At 39.0% G+C, this 18,618-nt stretch overlaps 1 protein-coding gene across 4 annotated transcripts in view; it reads right to left on the reverse strand.

Moving 5' to 3' along the window:
- The window catches only part of PHF20 (PHD finger protein 20), a 164,271-nt gene that overhangs the window by 69,087 nt on the left and 76,566 nt on the right, over window positions 1–18,618 (reverse strand). For 2 of the 4 annotated variants that reach the window (XM_008569191.1, XM_008569409.1), the window contains 4 exons: window positions 15,868–16,255; window positions 11,295–11,408; window positions 10,481–10,654; window positions 9,573–9,752 (listed from right to left, as the gene is read on the reverse strand). In XM_008569191.1, coding sequence (XP_008567413.1) covers window positions 9,573–9,752; window positions 10,481–10,654; window positions 11,295–11,408; window positions 15,868–16,255 — 856 coding nt within the window. The remainder of the gene's footprint in view (window positions 1–9,572; window positions 9,753–10,480; window positions 10,655–11,294; window positions 11,409–15,867; window positions 16,256–18,618) is intronic. The other 2 variants (XM_008569260.1, XM_008569338.1) reach the window with 2 other exon arrangements.

An 18,618-nucleotide genomic window follows, 5' to 3' on the forward strand; every position in this document is an offset into this window, starting at 1 on the left:
CTTCCTTGGGGAACAATGGGCAACCCACAAAAATCCCAGCAAGCTTCTTCATTCTTCCTCTGGGCTCAAGAAGCTTTGCTTTGGGAACTACAGAGCCCACTCTTTCCACAACCTAGGAAGGAAGAAGGTCCCAAACCACTAATGTTTACTAAAGGATCTTTCCTAGGTCCAGAACCATATCATCAAAAGGATCTCATGAGATTTGATTCCACAGCTCACTTCTGCCTAAATTTTCCAATAAGGCCGTGTCTTCCCCCATTAAGTCTGCCTAGTCCACAGTACAGCTGAGTCCAGAAGAGGGCTACCATAAAAATCCTTGCAGCTTCATGGATATTTAAGAAATGCCTAGAAAAAGAAAAAAACAAAAACAAAACAAAAACAAAAATAAAAAAAATTTTTTTAAAACAAGAAATTTAAAAAATTTTTTAAATTAATAAAAAAGAAATGCCAAAGTATACCCACATTAATTCCCTTCTCCCCTACTCTACCCCTTTTCATTTTGTGACAAATAAAAAAAATAAATTTTTTAAATATATGAGTGTGAAGGCTGGCCCGTGGCTCACTCGGGAGAGTGCAGTGCTGATAACACCAAGGCCCCGGGTTCGGATCCCATATAGGGATGGCCGGTTGCTCACTGGGCAAGCATGGTGCTGACAACACCAAGTCAAGGGTTAAGATCCCCTTACCGGTCATCTTTTTAAAAAAAAAAAAGAAAGAAAGAGGGCCGGCCCGGTGGCGCACTGGAGAGTGCGCCACTTGGGAGTGTGGCGGCGCTCCCGCCGAGGGTTCGGATCCCATGTGGAGACCGGTTCCCGCTCACTGGCTGAGCGTGGTGCGGGCGTGACACCGAGGGTTGCAATCCCATTACTGGTCAGTAAAAAAAAAAAAATATATGAGTGTGATCAAGAACCTTGGAGGGGCTGGCCAATTAGCTCACTTGGTTAGAGCATGGGGCTGATGACACCAAGCTCAAGGATTCGGACCCCCATACTACCAGCCACCAAGGAAAATAAATAAATAAATAAAGAACACTGGGGCACGAGCTATGGGTAGTAGGCAATATATTTTGATTTTATTAAAATTTTTAAGAGGTGGCTTATAATTAAATTTATTTTTAATATGGAGTTTATAATATGAGAAACATACATATGTAAACAAAAAGCAAATAATAGGGTGTAGTGTTGTAATGCCAAGGTCAAGGGTTCAGATACTCATACCAGCCAGACAGCAAAAAAAAAAAAAAAAGGGTAAATAATAAAAAGTAAATTTTACAAATAATGTAAACATATATATAAGAGTACTTCAAAAAGTTCATGGAAAAATAGAATTAAAAGATAATACAGGGCCGGCCCGTGGCTCACTCGGTAGAGTGCAGTGCTAATAACACCAAGGCCCCGGGTTCGGATCCCACATAGGGATGGCCTGTTTGCTCACTGGCTGAGCGTGGTGCTGACAACACCAAGTCAAGGGTTAAGATCCCCTTACCGGTCATCTTTAAAAAAAAAAAAAAAAAAAGATAATACAAATCATTCCATGAACTCTCTGAAGCATGCTTGTAACATAAATATTATTAGCTATAATAAAATAAGTTATATATTATAATTAAAATAATTAATAAAATTAACAAATAAGATTTATGATAAAATTATTATTATACAATAAAATTAAAATAAATAATTTAAATAGATTATAGATTATATTATATATAAATTGTACTCATGAATCCATAGTCATATATTCACAGAAAATGATCAAGATATTCTAAACACTTGAAAAACTGTTCAACCTCATTAAAAAACATGTAAGTTAAAAAATAAAATCTTGTTTTCGGGCTGGCCCCATGGCTCACTCAGGAGAGTGTGGCGCTGGTAGCACCAAGGCCGCAGGTTCGGATCCTGTATAGGGATGGCCAGTGCGCTCACTGGCTGAGCTTGGTGTAGACCACACCGTGCTGAGGGTTGCGATCCCCTTACCAGTAAAAAAAAAAAAAAAAAAAAGAAATTTTGTTTTCAATGTTAACATAAATTAGAGAAAATTTAAAAAATGAATAATATCCTTAGGTGGCAAGGATGTAATAGAAAAGGTACTTACTCTATCATTCATTTGGTCAAAATATAAAGTGAAATGGCCATTTGGCGATGCAATTTAAAATGTGCATTCCCTCGAATTCAGTAATAACATTCATAGAAACTTAGCCTATAAAACTATTCATCAAGTGGTCAAAAATATATGTTCAAAAAATACCACTACATCGCCGTTTACTTTTAGATTGGTGTACATTCAGATCAGAAACCATCCAAATGCCCAAAAAAAGGGAAACGGTTAAATATATGGAACATTCTTACTAGAGACTAATATTCAACCATTAAAAAGAATGAGGCAAATGAATGAATGTGGAAAGATCAACAAACACTGTAAAAATAAATCAGAGAACAATAAGCCTACAAATATCCCAATTAAATTTAAAAATAAAATCTTAATTGGTTCCCTACCTATGTAAATGCATAGAAAAGAATCCAGAAAAATCACAAACTAATAACAGAAGTCTACTCATTAGGAAAGAAGAGAAATAAGGAGGCCTTTCACTTTTACTCCTAGTACCACTATATTGTTTGGGTTTCTTTCTTTTTTTTTTTATGATCAGTGTATATTATTTATACACTTTTTAAAAAGGAAAATAAAAATACATACATACACATAAAAAGATGGCTTAGATGATCTTTACTTTAAAAGACAGAGATCAAAATTTATTCATGGTCAGGACCATCCTGGATTCTGACCATTTCCCACAAACATAACATTATCAAAAGTAAGAGTTTCCCAGGGTCAGAGGTTCAAATCTCCATACAAGCCAGCCACACACAAAAAAACAAAAAAAAACAAAATAAGAGTTTGCATTACTAATTACATCAAAATAGCTATCAATGCAACAAGCAATCACTTTGTGAAAGAAAAATTCTGTGTGGTCATAAATGTGTACAATTTCCTAAGGCTGTGTACTAATATAAAATGGAGGTTTCTCTTCCAGTAATGGTAGAATAGCTCATATTGGAACAACTCTTTTGTATACAACCATTATAAATTCTGAGCAGCCTTATAACCCAAAGGCCACAGGTTCAGATTCCTATACAGGCCAGCCACCAAAAAAAATAAACCTCTGAAAAAAATATTAAAAAACAAATGTCTAAAGGCACTGGAGAGAAACAAAAAGCAGACAGAAACAGAAGAGGAGTCAGACATCGGAATAAGGAAGGAGCATTAGATGAGTTTCCCATTTTTTAAGGCTTTTTACCCAAAATCAGTAGTACTGGGTGGCTACAACTGAGAAATCTTTGGTCTTACTGGGTGAAGAAACGTAAGACAAAGTTCAGTGCAACTACAACAACTGGAAAGAAAGGAGGGATATCCTAGAAAGAAGAGAACCACCAACAGATGGCCTGAACTTTTGCATATAAACTCTGCCTAAATCTCTGGTTGATCTCTGAAGGTACAAAGTTCCAAGCAGCCAACAAAGGCTAAAAAAACCTGAACAGAGATTTCAGCTGCTGCCCATTACAGAGGAAAATAATTTATACTTTGAGTTCAGTCAGCTAATTGCCCTTTAAAATTGAAGAAAACAGTATTCTTTAGAAAAACACAATATAATCCAAACCCCACAATATTATCAGTCACAATGTTCAAGTTACAATCTAAAACATTACACACATGAAGAAAAGGGAAAATGTGGCCCATAGTCAAGAGAAAAGTCAATCAATGGGGATTAACCCCATGATAATCTAGAGGTCATAATTTGCAGACAAGGACTTTAAAGCAACTATTAAAACGACGCTCATAATGAATAAACACACTGAAAATCTCAGCAGAGAAACAATCCAGAAAAAGGGACCAAATGGAAATCTATAACTAAAAAAGCCAGGAAAAAAAATTCACTGGATGGCCTTAACAGAAGATTGGAGTTGAGAGAAGAGAAAACTTAAAAACAGAACAAAAGAAATTATTCAACCTGGAAAAAAAAAGAGGAAAAGTTAAAAAAACAAAAACAAAAAAGGGGATAGAGACCTAGTGACCTATGGGAAAATATCAAAAGATCTAACGTAAGTATAATATGACCCCCCATGTAAAGGACAGAGATAATGGAGAACAAAATATTCAAAGAAATAATGGCTGAAATTTGATGAAAGATATCAATTTTCATATTCAAACTCAGTGAACCTCAAGCAGATTAAATACAAAACAAAACAAACCTAAACACATCACAGTCAAACTGCTAAAAACCAAAGATAAAGAGAAAAAAGTTGAAAGTAGCCAGAAATAAAACACATTACAAACAGGGGAACAATGAGCACTGACTTCACTTCAGAAACAGAGGCCAGAAGACCATGAACATTTATAAAGTACTTAAAGAAATCCACAATTCTATATTCAGTGAAAATATCCTTCGAGAATGAAAGTTTAAAAAAAAAATGTCATGTTCAGACAAACAAAAACCAAGAGGATTTGTCACCAGAAAACCTGCACTACAAGAAAAAATAAAGGAAATTTTTCAGGCTAAAAAGAAATCTTCAGGAAGAAATGAAAAACATAAGAAATGGTAAAGGTGTACCAGACAGCCACCAAAAAAGAAAAAGAAAGAAAGAAAAAGAAATGGTAAATGTGTGTAAATAAGACTATCTGTTTTGTCTTACTGTCTTTAAAACACAATTCTTTACAGCAAAAATTATACTATACTGTGGATTTTATAGCTTATGTAGATATAATTCATGTGACAACTAGAATACTGTGGGGAGGCAGTTAATGAAACTATCCAACATTTTACATAAAGTGGTTGGTTCAGTATTAACTTTAAACTGTGAAAGTATATGTATATCATAATCCCTAGAGCAACCTCTAAAAAAAAAAAAGCTAACTGTAAACTTGTATATGTAGAAAAGTACATATCAGAAAAGGATCCAGAATATATAAGAGGCTTAAACAACTCAACAGCAAAAAACCAAATAACCCAATTAAAAAATGGCAAAGGACCTGAACAGACATTTCTCAAAAGAAGACATACAAATGGCCAACAGGCACATGAAAAACTGCTCAACATCTCTACTCATCAGGGAAACGCACATTAAAGCCAAATGAAATATCATCTTACTCTAGTTAGAATGGCTATTATCAAAAAGACAGAAGATAACAAGTGCTGGTGAGGATGCCAAGAAAAGGGAACTCTCCTGCATTGCTGGTGGGAATGTAAATTGGTATAGCAGTTATGGAAAACAGTATAGAGGTTCCTCAGAAAACTAAAAATTGAACTACCTTATGACCCAGCAATCCCACTACTGAGTATATACCTGAAGGAAACAAAATCAGTACTTCAAGGAGACACCTGCACTCCCATGTTCATCTCAATACTATCACATTAGCCAAAAGATGAAATCAACCTAAATGGCCACCAACAGATGAATGGATTAAAAAAAGAAACTGTAATGTATATACACAATGGAATACTATATTTTGCTATTTTTTAAAAAAAAGTCGTTTGTGGGCCGGCCCGGTGGCGCACTGCTATAGTGCGCCGCTTGGGAAGCGCGGTGGCACTCCCGCCGAGGGTTCGGATCCCGCATACAGACCGGCCGCTCACTGGCTGAGCGAGGGGCGGGAGCAGCGCCGAGGGTTGCGATCCCGTGGCCGGTCCCGGTCCAGTACGGGCGCGACACTGAGGGTTGCGATCTGTTGCCAGTCACGAAAAAAGACAAAAAGGAAAAAAAAAAAAAAAGTCGTTTGCAACAATATGGATACAACTGGAAATCATCATGTTAAGTGAAATAAACCAGGCATTGAAGTAGAGAGTAGAATAATGGTTACCAGAGGCTGAGAGGAGAAGTAGTGGATTAACACGTAAAACCTATGCTATCTACCCTAAGTGAATCAATGTATGGTATACGCATGTATGGAAACACACTGTACCCCACAAATGTGTACAAATAAACATTTTTTTTAAAAGGTAATAGATGAATTAAAGGGAATTCTAAAAAAAAAAATCAACCTAAAAAAACAGGAAAGGAAGAAAAGAACAAAATACAAGTAAGGTAAACAAAAAATAAATAGCAAAATGGCAAACCAAAAACAAATAGCAAAATGGCAAACCTAAAACCAACCATATCAATAATTAAAGTTAATATAACTAAACATTACAGTTAAGTCTGACAGGTTAGCTCAGTTGGTTAGAGCAAGTTGTTATAAGACAGAGGTCAAAGATTCAGATCCTCGTACTGGCCAGTCAAAACAAAAAACAAAAAAAAAAATCACAGTTAAAAAAGCAAGGCCCAGGAGTTCCGGTCAAGATGGCAGAATAGATGGTCCCCAGTATCACTCTCTCCCACAAATCAACCAATTTTCAGCTATAAAAATGTACCATCAGCCAAGATGGGGCTGCTGGAACTCAGGGGAAGAGAAGGAGACCCCTACGAAATTCATGAAGGCAGGAGAAACCATAACGATAGAAAGAAAAACCACTCTGAGCATTTCGGGCCACAGCCACTTTAAGGCTGTAAATGCTGAACACATGGAGGAGGAGCTGGCAGAAGCTGCAGCTGTGCCCTTTGGATGGAGTTGCTTGGAGGTGGGGGGGGAAGGGGGTCCTTGGTGGCCCCCATGACAGCACGATCACTAGTAGGGTTCCCAGGGACCCATGCAGGAGCAAGGAGCCAGAACAGCTGAAAAAGGGGAGCCATTCAAGGGCTGGTGAGTCATCACAAGAGACTGGCACAGGGCCAGTCCCATGGGAAGTGTTTGCAGCATGGGCAGAGGGGAAGACAGGCCACAGGGAGAACACTGGGGCACAGCAAGGACAGCTTACCTGCCCCCTAGTCAGCGCAGGACCACTCAGGCGAGACTGGTCAGGAATGCAGAATTGCATAGGATGCAGTTTGATGAAAAAACTCAGGCTCATATCAGAGTTTCTACGTAACCCAGGTACACCGGGTCTCTGGAGAGCCGGAAGTACCTATAAGGTCAACCGTTAAACCCTGAGCTGCACAAAAAGCCTTCCCCAGGAAAACTGCAGCAAAGAAGCAATTTAGCTCAACCATACAGCTCAAGTACTGGTTCCCACAGGAACTTCCCCCGTTTTAGAAGTAAGCAAAAGACAAAAAATTAGTTCCGGCCAAGGAACACCACCAGCCCCTTAGGGCCCACCAGGGGACCTGAGGCATGGATCCGGGGACTGGACCTCCCTCCCACAACCAGGCACACTGCACCAGCACCTTGGGGCCCACCCAGGGACCTGAGGCATGGAGCTGGAGACCAGAACCCCTCCCACAACCAGGCACAATGTGCCAGCGCCTCGGGGCCCACCCAGGGGCCTGAGGCAAGGAAAAGGGGACCAGACCCCCCCCTCCCACAACCAGGCACAACGTGCCAGAAACTTGGGCCCCACCTGGCGACCCGAGGCATGGAGCCAAGGACCAAACCCCTCTCCCACAACCAGGCACACCACATTGCCTCAGGGCCTGCCCGGGGACCTGAGGCATTGGGCCAGGGATTAGACCCCCCCTGCCACAACCAGGCACACCACACCAGCACCTTGGGGCCTGCCCGGGGACCAGAGGCATGGAGAAGGAGACCAGACCCCCCTCCCACAACCAGGCACACCATGCCAGCACCTCGGGGCCCTCTGGGTACCAGACACTCCCTACAACCAGGAATGCCACCAGCACCAAGGATCATGCCAAAAATGTCACCTCCACGTGGGTGGCCCACTGCAGCCACCACAATAACCATGGCTGCCGCAAAAAGGGCTAGACACCACAACCACTGGTCCACCAGCCACTGGAGTGCATTGACAGAAGGAGATTCACCAGCAGAGATAAAGATGAGAATGTATCTCTCCACAAAACCCACTTCAGAGTGACAGAAAAAGCATCTGTTCTATGATAATATTGGGGGACCTGATCATACCTCTCATCATTGGACAGATCATCTAGGCAACAAATTAACAGAGTAATACCATTATTCTTTCAGAAGGAGAGAAGAAATCTAGGGTATTGGGGGGGGGGAGATTGGACATGGGGCATAAAGAATAATTACGATTTGTTACAATATATATGCTAATAATATTGATTTGATCAACATATCTCAATGTTGAACCCAAAAAATATGTATAATCAATTTTGATTCAATAAAAATTAAAAAAAAAAAAAAAAGCAAGGGCCAACTATGTGCCATCCATAAAAGACACAATTTGAATTTAAAGACAGAGTTATGTTGAAAGAGATATACCAGGTATGCAGTAAGCAAAAGAAAGCTGGAGTACCTACACTAACATCAGATAAAGTAAACTTCAAGTCAAAGACTATTATTACCAAAGATAGAGTAATATTTTCATATTATAAAAGGAGCAATTCATTAGGAAAACAATTTTAAATATTACGCATCTAATAACAGAACATCAAAATACATGAAGCAAAAATGACAGAACTAAAGGGAGAAATAGACAAATTCACAATCACAGTTAGAGATTTTAACACGCCACTCTTGGTGATAGATAGAACTAGACCAAAAGAAAAAAAAAAAAAAAACAGAAAAATCAATGGAGATATTTATCAGAAAAACATCAACTACCTTGACCTAACTGACAGATAAAGAACAGATACACGAGAATGGTACAACACACGTTCTTTTCAAGTGCATAGGGAACATTCATCAAGATATATCTATCACACACTAGGCCATAAAATAAGTCTAAACAAATGTAAAAAGACTGAAATACTACAGAGTATGTTCTCTGACCACAATGAAATTACATTAGAAATCAGTTAACAATAAGGTATGTATAAAAAAAATTTAAAAAATAAAAAATTAGAAATGAGACAACATACTTTTAAATAACCCATGGTTCACAAATAAATCACAAGATATCAAAGTTAAATGAAATACAATATATCAAAATCAGTAGGATGCAGTGAAAGCAGTACCTAGTTAGAAAATTTTTAACTTTAAATGTTCATGTTAGATAGAAAGATCTAAAATCAATGACCTAAGGTTTTAGAAAAAGTTGAAGGAAGAAAACAACCAAGATAAAACAGAAATGAATAACATTTTTAAAAGACAAACAATTGGGCCGGCCTCTGGCTCACTCGGGAGAGTGCGGTGCTGATAACACCAAGGCCACAGGTTCGGATCCCATATATAAGGATGGCCGGTTGGCTCACTGGGTGAGCGTGGTGCTGACAACACCAAGTCAAGGGTTAGGATCCCCCCCTTACCGGTCATCTTTTTTTTTAAATAAATAAATAAATAAATAAATAAAATAAAAGACAGACAATAGAGAACTTAAAGTAAAAGGTTAGTTCTTTGAAACTATCAACAAAATTGCTAAGTCCCTAGCCACACTAACCAAGAAAAGACGAGCAGGAATACAAATTACCAAAATCAGAAATGAAAAAGGTATAGTATTAAAATTACAAGGGATATTTTTTTTTAAAGGTGAAAAAACATTAGAAAAGTCGACTTTTTTTTTTTTAGTTTACAATCAAAGCTGCAGCAAAGGTATATATAAGAAGATTAAGTGAACTCTAAATATGAACCTTCCACAGTCGAAATCTCTTGTAATTCAGCAAGGGGAGAAGCCAGTTCCGTTTTCATAGTGTTTTCTCCCATTGACTTGCAGTTCAACTCCAAGCCTGCAGCCCCCAATCCATCCCCAAAGGAATGGCAAGTCAGCGCAGATGAGACCTGGCCAGCTTCCAAAGGAGATTTCAAGTGACCTAGAAGAAAACAAGAAAGCTTGAGGAACACATACATGTACATAATCTGGGAACTAAAAGTCCCACAACAGACTAAGAAAGGAAGGGACAGTTTAGAGAAAGCCATTCACCTTGCAGCAAACAAGAAGAATACATTCACGGGTTCCAACGCAAAGGTACTCCAAAAAGTTCATGGAAAAACAGAATTGAAAGATAACATGAATCTTTCCATGAACTTTTTACGTTTTGGGGGGGAGGAGGGGGGCAGCTGTCTGGTACAGGGATCCGAACCCTTGACCTTGGTATTATCAACACCATCCTCTAAACAACTGAACTAACAGCTAGCCCTCCCTGAGCTTTCTGAAGTACCCTCGAACAGCTAGGGCTATGAGCATCTCAAAGAAAGACAAAAGTGAAAGGAGGAATTGTTGGACGTGTTAATAAAAAGGCAGAGTCATGGATTGAGATGACACCAGAAAAAGGGAGGCAGGGCTCTTCACACAGTGTACCTCCAACTCAACACTCAGAGGTATATAAACAAAACCAACCACAAATGCATCCAGAAATGCATCCTGAAAATTTGTCTATTGGATAAATCATCATGAAGAACAACATATTATAAAAAATGCTGCAAGCCGTTCAATTATTTGATTTCAAGATCATCTAAAACTTGTGGAAGTATGACTTAGATTGTTTGTCACTAGATAGGAACCAGGTTGGCAAGACAATTCCAGAACAGACTGACTCACCTTCAGATTCCTTGGTATTAGATGCCAGATCTGTATCAACCGTATCAACCAAATCTGATACAACCAAGTCAGGATCTAGGATCTCATGGGTCCCAGTAGTGGACAGCCTGGAGGACCGTCTCCTTGATAAGTCTTTGCCAGTGTTTTCTGAGTAGTTTTTTGACTTTTCCTGGGCTATAAACCATTAAGAGAGTTGTAGTCAAGAGACCAAAGAAAACATCCTTTCCTAGTTTATACTTTAAAGTAAGGGCAAAGTCTCTTACTATTCAAGACAGAATTTCACTTCTTTAGGGACTCATGGTCCAAAAATATGTGCCAGGTCACGTCCCAGTGTTGACAAACTAAGTTCTATTTTGGAGCTTCCCAACATAAAAGTCTATATACTAACTTCCAAAATCAATAAGGTTTATAAGAGCCTTACTTAGAGCCATCACAAGTCCTTTCTGGAGCCAACAGGGCATTTTTTTTTTTAACCAATAAATAGTATTTTTAAAGTTTGACTCAGCAGATGAACTCCATCCCTTCCTAAGCCATTAAATTTCCAATGGAATCCAAATCAAATGTAGTTTATGGATATGGAGATGAACCACTGAACCCAACATTAACAGTTTGTGCTTTGGGATTTCTTTTTCTTCTAGCAAAAACTCCGTCTGATCCAACCATATCCCAGTCACATTAGCTCATGTGATCGAGAACAAGCACTGGAGCCAAGAAACAGGAAACAAGCATGGGAACACAAAACAGGGTAGCTATAGCGGAGACTGACCCAAACAATGCCAAATTCTGGCCACTCATATGCAAAAAGGAGACTCACAAGAATTTTTGTCAAGCCGAGGACGTTTTAATGGGACTTCACTTCCTTTTGATATTTTCCGTCTTCTCAATTCCAATGTTATTGGTTGCAAAGTTTGAGGGTTTGAATCCACAGCTACAATGTATATAAAACCACACACAAAAAAAAGATATGTAACTTCTTAGTGCCTTATCTCTCATTTTTATATATAACATACATATATATGCAGATATCCTTGCATTATAAATAGACCCTCAAAAGGGTATTCCTACTTAAGACAATAGGGAAAAAAGTGAAATGTGTGAAAAATCACTTCCTTATGGGAGATGCTGACACCTTGCAGACCAACCTCATGAATCTCTTTTGGTCACTGCTTTGATCAAGCTCCAGTCACATACTTTTTTCCTGAAACTCTTTCATTAAAACAGCACACCACCCTGACATGACTGCTTTAAAATATGAAAGTGTGAGGGCAACAGCAAAGTCATTTTTACCACCATCAAATCTTCTCATCAAAACTTGAACTACCGGGGCCAGCCTGTGGCTCACTTGGGAGAGTGTGGTGCTGATAACACCAACGCCACAGGTTTGATCCCATATAGGGATGGCTGATTAGCTCACTGAGTCCACACCAGCACCAAACTCCTCCCTGATTACATCAGCCTTCCTTACAGTCTATATAAGCTCTCCCACCCCCAGGCCTGGTGCTGGCCTCCATTTTGAGCACAGTCCAGCAGATTCCTTTCCTTTAGTAAAGCTTGATCAGTACCCAGTGTCTCGGCTCACTTTCTTTCAATTATCATGACTTTTATATTTGTCTCTATACTTTCCAGTATAGAACTATGGAACTATGTACTTTCAGTGCTGAGCATTATTTTATCATTAAAAAAAAAAAAAAAAAAAAGTTGAACTATCCAATACTCATGAAATCCACCATGCAGGCTAATTCCTAAAATGTGTGCCCTGAGACTAGGGCTTGATTACTGTTTTCAATCTCTACTTGCTAAATTGGTTATCTTGGCATTGAGCCTAGTTCTGAGGGTCCAAAGAGAATGTCAACATTTATATTCTCTTCAAAACAATCCCAGAAAGAGCCGGCCCGTGGCTCACTCAGGAGAGTGTGGTGCTGATAACACCAAGGCCCCAGGTTTGGATACCTATATAGGGATGGCTGATTAGCTCACTAAGTGAGCATGGTGCTGACAACACCAAGTCAAGGGTTAAGATCCCCTTACCAGTCTTTTATTTTTTTTTTTTTAAACAATCCCAGAAAAATCTGAGACTATGCCAGTCAATGTTCCACACAAGGCTGCTCATCCCTAGCAAACCCAGCTCTGACATAATTTAGCAGCGCAGATGGTAAACCCTTGGAGAGTACTATTTTTAAACCTAACACTTAAGAAGCTCCCTCCCAATCAGAAAAGATGAGAATCCACAGAACAGAAAGATGAAAGAACAAAGGAAAAGAAACTGGGAAGCTTGATGGGAAGACAGGGCTAAGGGTCCAAGGAAGGGTGAAAAAAGGAGAGAGAAGGGAGAAAGGGAAAGGAAGGAGGAAGGGAGATAAATGGGAGAAGAAGGTATAGGGATAAGAAGAAGAGGAGGAGGAGAGGGGAAGGGAAGGGGGCGAGAAAAGTAAGACCAGTAGCTTCAGTTCTGCCATGCCAAATGGCCAAACAAGAGACAGGGCTGAGCGCTGAGGCGGCAAACTTGATGAAAGTGCTGAACTCCTTGGCTCTTCCTGTGTTCAATTTTTCCAACGTGCCAACATTATTTTGTTCCAAATGGTGGGAACTTGGAGATCACACACATTCCAAATTAAACTCAAATACAAACAACCCTCTCTAAATAGCTCAGATCTTGTTCCCAATCGGTTCTGTATAATCTAGGGAGCTCAAGGCTCTACCAAGTCACTGAACTTATTCCTAGCAAGTTTTTAATTTGAACTATACATGGGATATTTGGCAAGCTTTCTTCCCTTTGATACAATATACAAACAGGGTCTGACTGCACAAAACTTGAGTGTTTCCCAAACTCTTCTTACAGTAAAAATCATCTGAGAAATTTGTTAACAATTCACATTCCCAGTCCCTATCCAGAGATTCTGACTGGGGAGAACTGAGGCATGGCTGGAATCTGTTTTCACAAATGCCTCAGGCAAGGGTTAACAGTAAACTTGTGAAACACCTTTCTCTATTAAATTTATCCTATCTGGTATGAAATCCTACATTTATACAATAAAAGCAATAAACCGAATGCCCCTTTTCTTATCTGACTGAAGTCATGTGGCTTCATCTGAGCAGTCTGCAAACTGGGGTACAACTACCCCAAGCACACTTTCCAGAGTACAAGCCAGAACATGAATAGCTAAAGGGGAATCCATTTCAAAACACTCAGTCCTCATATACAGTTTATACTCTTTCCTAAACTGAGCTAAGGACACGTCAGGTTTCAGTCAGTTCGCATTTTCCACCTCTCCTCGCATAACTGCTTTTCTCCCACTTTACATAAAAAGGCCTGCCTCTCACTCATCCCACATCTTAACATGCTGCACTGCCTGGAGGATGAAAACCTCCAGACTTTTTCTGCTGGGGTTCCTCATCTAAACACAGAGGTTATTTTCTCAATTTTCCTAAGGGTGGTATATAACTAGTACCATTCTCAACACAGAGGTCAGTTCACCACAGATCACAAATGCCTTGGGTATTAAGGCTTAATTCTCTCCCGGAACCCTGTTAAGAAAGCCTGTGAATTTAAGACCAATATTGTCCAACAGAATTCTAATGAGAGCCACAAATGCAAGCCACATGTGTTTTAAGTTTTTAGTAGTCACATTAAGAAGTTAAAAAAAAAGTGAAGTTAACTTTACGAATATATATTATTTAACCCAATACATGTAAGAACATTTCAACATGTAATCAATATTAAAAAATTATTGAGGGCCGGCCCGGTGGTGCACTCGGTAGAGTGCGGCGCTTGGGAGTGCGGCGGCGCTCCCGCCAAGGGTTCAGATCCCATATACAGACCGGTCTGCTCACTGGTTGAGCACAGTGCGGGCGCGACACTGAGGTTGCGATCCTGTTACCGGTCATGAAAAAAGACAAAAAGGAAAAAAAAATTATTGAGATATTTTACTTTTTTTGTACTATTTGAAATCTGGTGTTTTATACTCATAGCACATCTCAATTTGAACTAGCCATATTTCAAGTGCTCAAAAGCCACAAGTGGCTAGTAGCTACCATATTGGACAACACAGGTCTGGGCCCTATGTAGGCCTAGAGACAATTCCAGCATGCTTAGCTCTTGACAGCAAAACCCAGTTACGACCACTGAAGGGAGGTCTCTTATTACATATGGGGACAAATCAATGTATTATCTAATTTCCTATCTTAAAATTAGAATTTAGAAGCAAGAGGGTTGTCTACTGGGAGTATTGATATATTTATTTTAAGTAAATTAAGGTAGACTAGGGCCGGCCAGCTAGCTCAGCTAGTTAAGCCCGATATTATAACACTCAGGTCAAGAGTACAGATACAGATCCCAGCCAGCCGACCCCCCTCCCCCCAAAAAATATATCAGGGTAGATTTCTTCCCACATAAATTGTCTTATGTAGCATTCTGTTTTGATAGGGAGGACTGGCTTTGCATCTTGCATCACTAGGGAACAATGAATGAGCTAATTCTGTAGTTCTAGAGCTTTGATGATAATATATTTCATCATATTTTACATTTTAAATATATCTATTGAGCTATTTAAACTTGTGAAAAAAATAGATATTGCTTTAAAATTTGCAAGAGGATTCACAGTTTTTCAATATTCAAGTAGAGAATATGCAAGCAAGAATGTCTGAAGACTAATGCCTCATTTAACCATGGGCAGGTTCAGTCTAGAGAATCTCGGGAGCTCTTCATGCCACGGAATCCATCTGGAGAATGAGTGTTTGGCTTAGGAAAGAATAAGGGTTTGTTTCATTACTGGTCATTCCAGAAGAATTCCAAATTTCAACTTTTTCTTAATAACTGTGCATTCTTCCCTAAATCTATACCCTATAAACTTGACTCTTATCAATTAGCCATCTCAACTTCTTATTTAGACTGTGAAAATTTTCAGTCAACAATCACTGTCCAGAGAGCTCAATTTCAAAATGCGCCCATGCCTCCCTAGCTCCAGTGTTCCTTTGGCCCTGCCTCTATCAGGTGCCCACGCCCTTTCATTCTCCTTTCTTCTTCCAGGACTGTCTCATTAAAACTATATTTCCTGATCCCAAGTTCTAGTAAACTTACTTAAACTGAGATTATCTAAACAGGTACAAGCGAAAGGCCTTGGCTTATTATGCTTCATCACATAAGCTGAAGTATCTAGTGGACAGTTAACTGCTACCCTAGAAGCTCAGCCATGGACATCCTTCCCAATTTATGTTCATCAGGATACATGCCTCACTTAAATTCAGCTCCATGGACAAAACTTGTTTTCAGATCACAAGACGATTCAGTCACAAAAATGAAAGATTGAAGTACAGAAGTTACAAAGAACCACAAAGGGCCACAGAACACTCTGGCATTGCCAATTGCAAAGCCCACTTAGGAAACTCACCAGTAGGAGCTATGGAAGGGGGTCTGCCTCGTTTTCTTTTTGGTTCCCTCAAGTTTTCTTGTGGACTCTTCACAATGTCATTTTCAGGTTTCTTATCCACTTGGGTATCTCCAGAATACTCTCTGTCATTTTCTGAAATATTCTCTTTATCTTCCTTCTCATTCTTGGGGAGGCTTTTCTCTGACACCTTCCCCCTTTCAGAACAGATTAACTTTCCTTCTTTATCAGGCTGTTTGGGTCGCTTTTCTGTCTTGAAGGTTTTGTCCGCTTTGTCTTTCTTCACATTGACCGTGGCTTTTCTTTGCTCTTTAAACTTCTCTCGTTTATCAGGAGATGATGAAAGACTTTTGTGATCTGTTTCTTTAGGCCTAGCATTACCCACAATATTCTAAAATGAGCAAAATAGCGATGAAATACTTTGTGATTACTTGCAAATACAAAATTAGTTTTTTGTTGTTTTTTTTTTTTTTTTTGCAAATTTATGAGGACAAACAAAGAAATTAAGAGGACATATTCCAGGTTACATAATGCAAAGAACCACTGAAAATATCCACCTAACATCTGAGGTCTGAGAACCAATCCTAAGGTTAAAGAAAAAAACTGCCATGTTCAATTTCTTCTGAGACAGAGCAATCTCCCTTATTATGATGAAAAAGTCACTAGAAAATAATGAAAGGGACAGATAACTACCCCAGGGTCCCTTTCTAGAAAGCAATCTTTCTAACAGAGGTATTCTAAGAAAATGTCTTCATGTTCCATCCTTCTTATCCCCCGCAGGACTACACTAACCCAGGGCTTTTCAGAGACCTGGCTCAGTTTGCCAGTGTATGCTGACACCTTGCGTAGAGAAAAACTCAAATTGGTAAATGGAGGCTGAACAGGAAATCTGTTTGTCCAACCCATAGCCAGGATCTCTGTTTACTCTACTTAAAGGCTGTACTCAATCCAATAAGCCACCTACTGTGTTTCTGAGCTACTCTTGAGTTTTTGCTCATTGAAAGGAAATACTGCTTTTTGGTTACAATCTTCCTAAATTACTATCTTTAATATTCATTCCAAAAATCTTGGGTTGTAGTGTGACTGTCTCATCATAAAGCCAACTCTGAAAGCTTTCAAGTTTCCAAAACTATAATCAAGTTTATTTGTGTATGTATCTCTATTCTAAGACCTCAAGAGAAGGGCCAGGACCACCACATCATGTTCATGGGATTCCCAGTACCTAGCATACACTAGGCATGCAGATTTTTGCAGGAAGCAGGAAGGAGTACTAAGTGAAAGTTTAAATTTGTCCCACAGGGAAAAATAATAAACAAGAAAATATTTTTTCAAGTCCCAGAAATTATTCTGAAAGCAGTCAGGATTGAGAACAGGTATTCTCGGTAACTGCTGGTAGAAATATAAATTGCAACTCCCCTTCTGGAGGAGGGCTTGTTGGCAATTTGCATCAAAAGACTTAAAAGTTTATACCTTTGAACTAGAATAAATTCCTACAAATGGATTTGCTAACAGAATCAGACACGCACCCAGGTTTATAAATATCCTTAATAACCATTCAGGAATTGGTTACACAAAGTATGCTTACATACATGTTATAGAATACTACATAGCCATTAAAAGCAATATTCTCATGGGCTGGCCCGTGGCTCATTTGGGATAACACCAAGGCCACAGGTTTGGATCCTATATAGGGATGGCCGGTTGGCTCACTGGCTGAGCGTGGTGCAGACAACACCAAGCCAAGGGTTGAGATCCCCTTACCGGTCATCCTTTTAAAAAAAAAAAAAAAGCAATATTCTCAGAGTATTAAAGGAATTCAGGAGCAAATTATAGAATGGTAATGTACCACATGACTCCAATATTATAAAGAAATATAAGGGTACTGCAAGATTGTGGAAAAAATATAATTAAAAGATAATACAAATCTTTCAATGAACTTTTTAAGTATCTTCATATATACACACACATATGTGTTTAACAAAAAACACAGAAGGTTATACACCAAAATGTTAAGAGCAATTACATTTGGATGATGGAATTATAGAGTTTTTACATTCTTTGCACTTTTCTATATTTTTCAAATTTTCTACAGCAAATATGTATTACTTTTTTAACTTCAGAAAAGTTATTAAAATATAAAACATCAAAACATTTAGGGCAGTGTGGTTCTATAGAAAAATAAAAAACCTCAAATACCATATGAAAAAATCTTTAAAACTGCCCATGACAGATATCTTTAACCAAACCACAATACCGTCTTGAGAAAAAAACAAGTCCAGGAGCCATGGGCCTATACTTGACAGCCTGCCAGGACCAAGGTATGGTGAGATACTCAGAGGGCACTGGGAATTGAGAATTGAAGCACTGCACCCACAAATCCTCACTGGGTAAGGCTCCCACCTCCAAGCCAAAGCACCATAAGTGCCATCAATCAATTTATTGAGTAAACAGTTGAACATTTGGTACCTGGAGCCCTGGAATTCCATTCAGGGAGATTCCCTTTCACTGGAATTTAAATTCCAATAATTTAATTCCAACTCTAGACAAATTCATAATTTGGTATCTATATTAACTCATTCCACACAAAAAATGTGAAATTTATGGCCAGAACAACATTTTAGAGTACTGTGTGGCTACTTAGATGCCTGAGGGGCAAATGATCAAAGACAAAGCATCATCAGGGCAAAAGCTTTATAGTTTTGTCAATTCTCTCAAGAGGAAAAGCCAAAACATTCTTGAGGCTACCTTTAAAGG

The sequence above is a fragment of the Galeopterus variegatus genome, unplaced genomic scaffold (genome assembly GCF_000696425.1).
Source record: "Galeopterus variegatus unplaced genomic scaffold, G_variegatus-3.0.2 Scaffold3, whole genome shotgun sequence".
NCBI classification, from domain to species: Eukaryota; Metazoa; Chordata; class Mammalia; order Dermoptera; family Cynocephalidae; genus Galeopterus; species Galeopterus variegatus.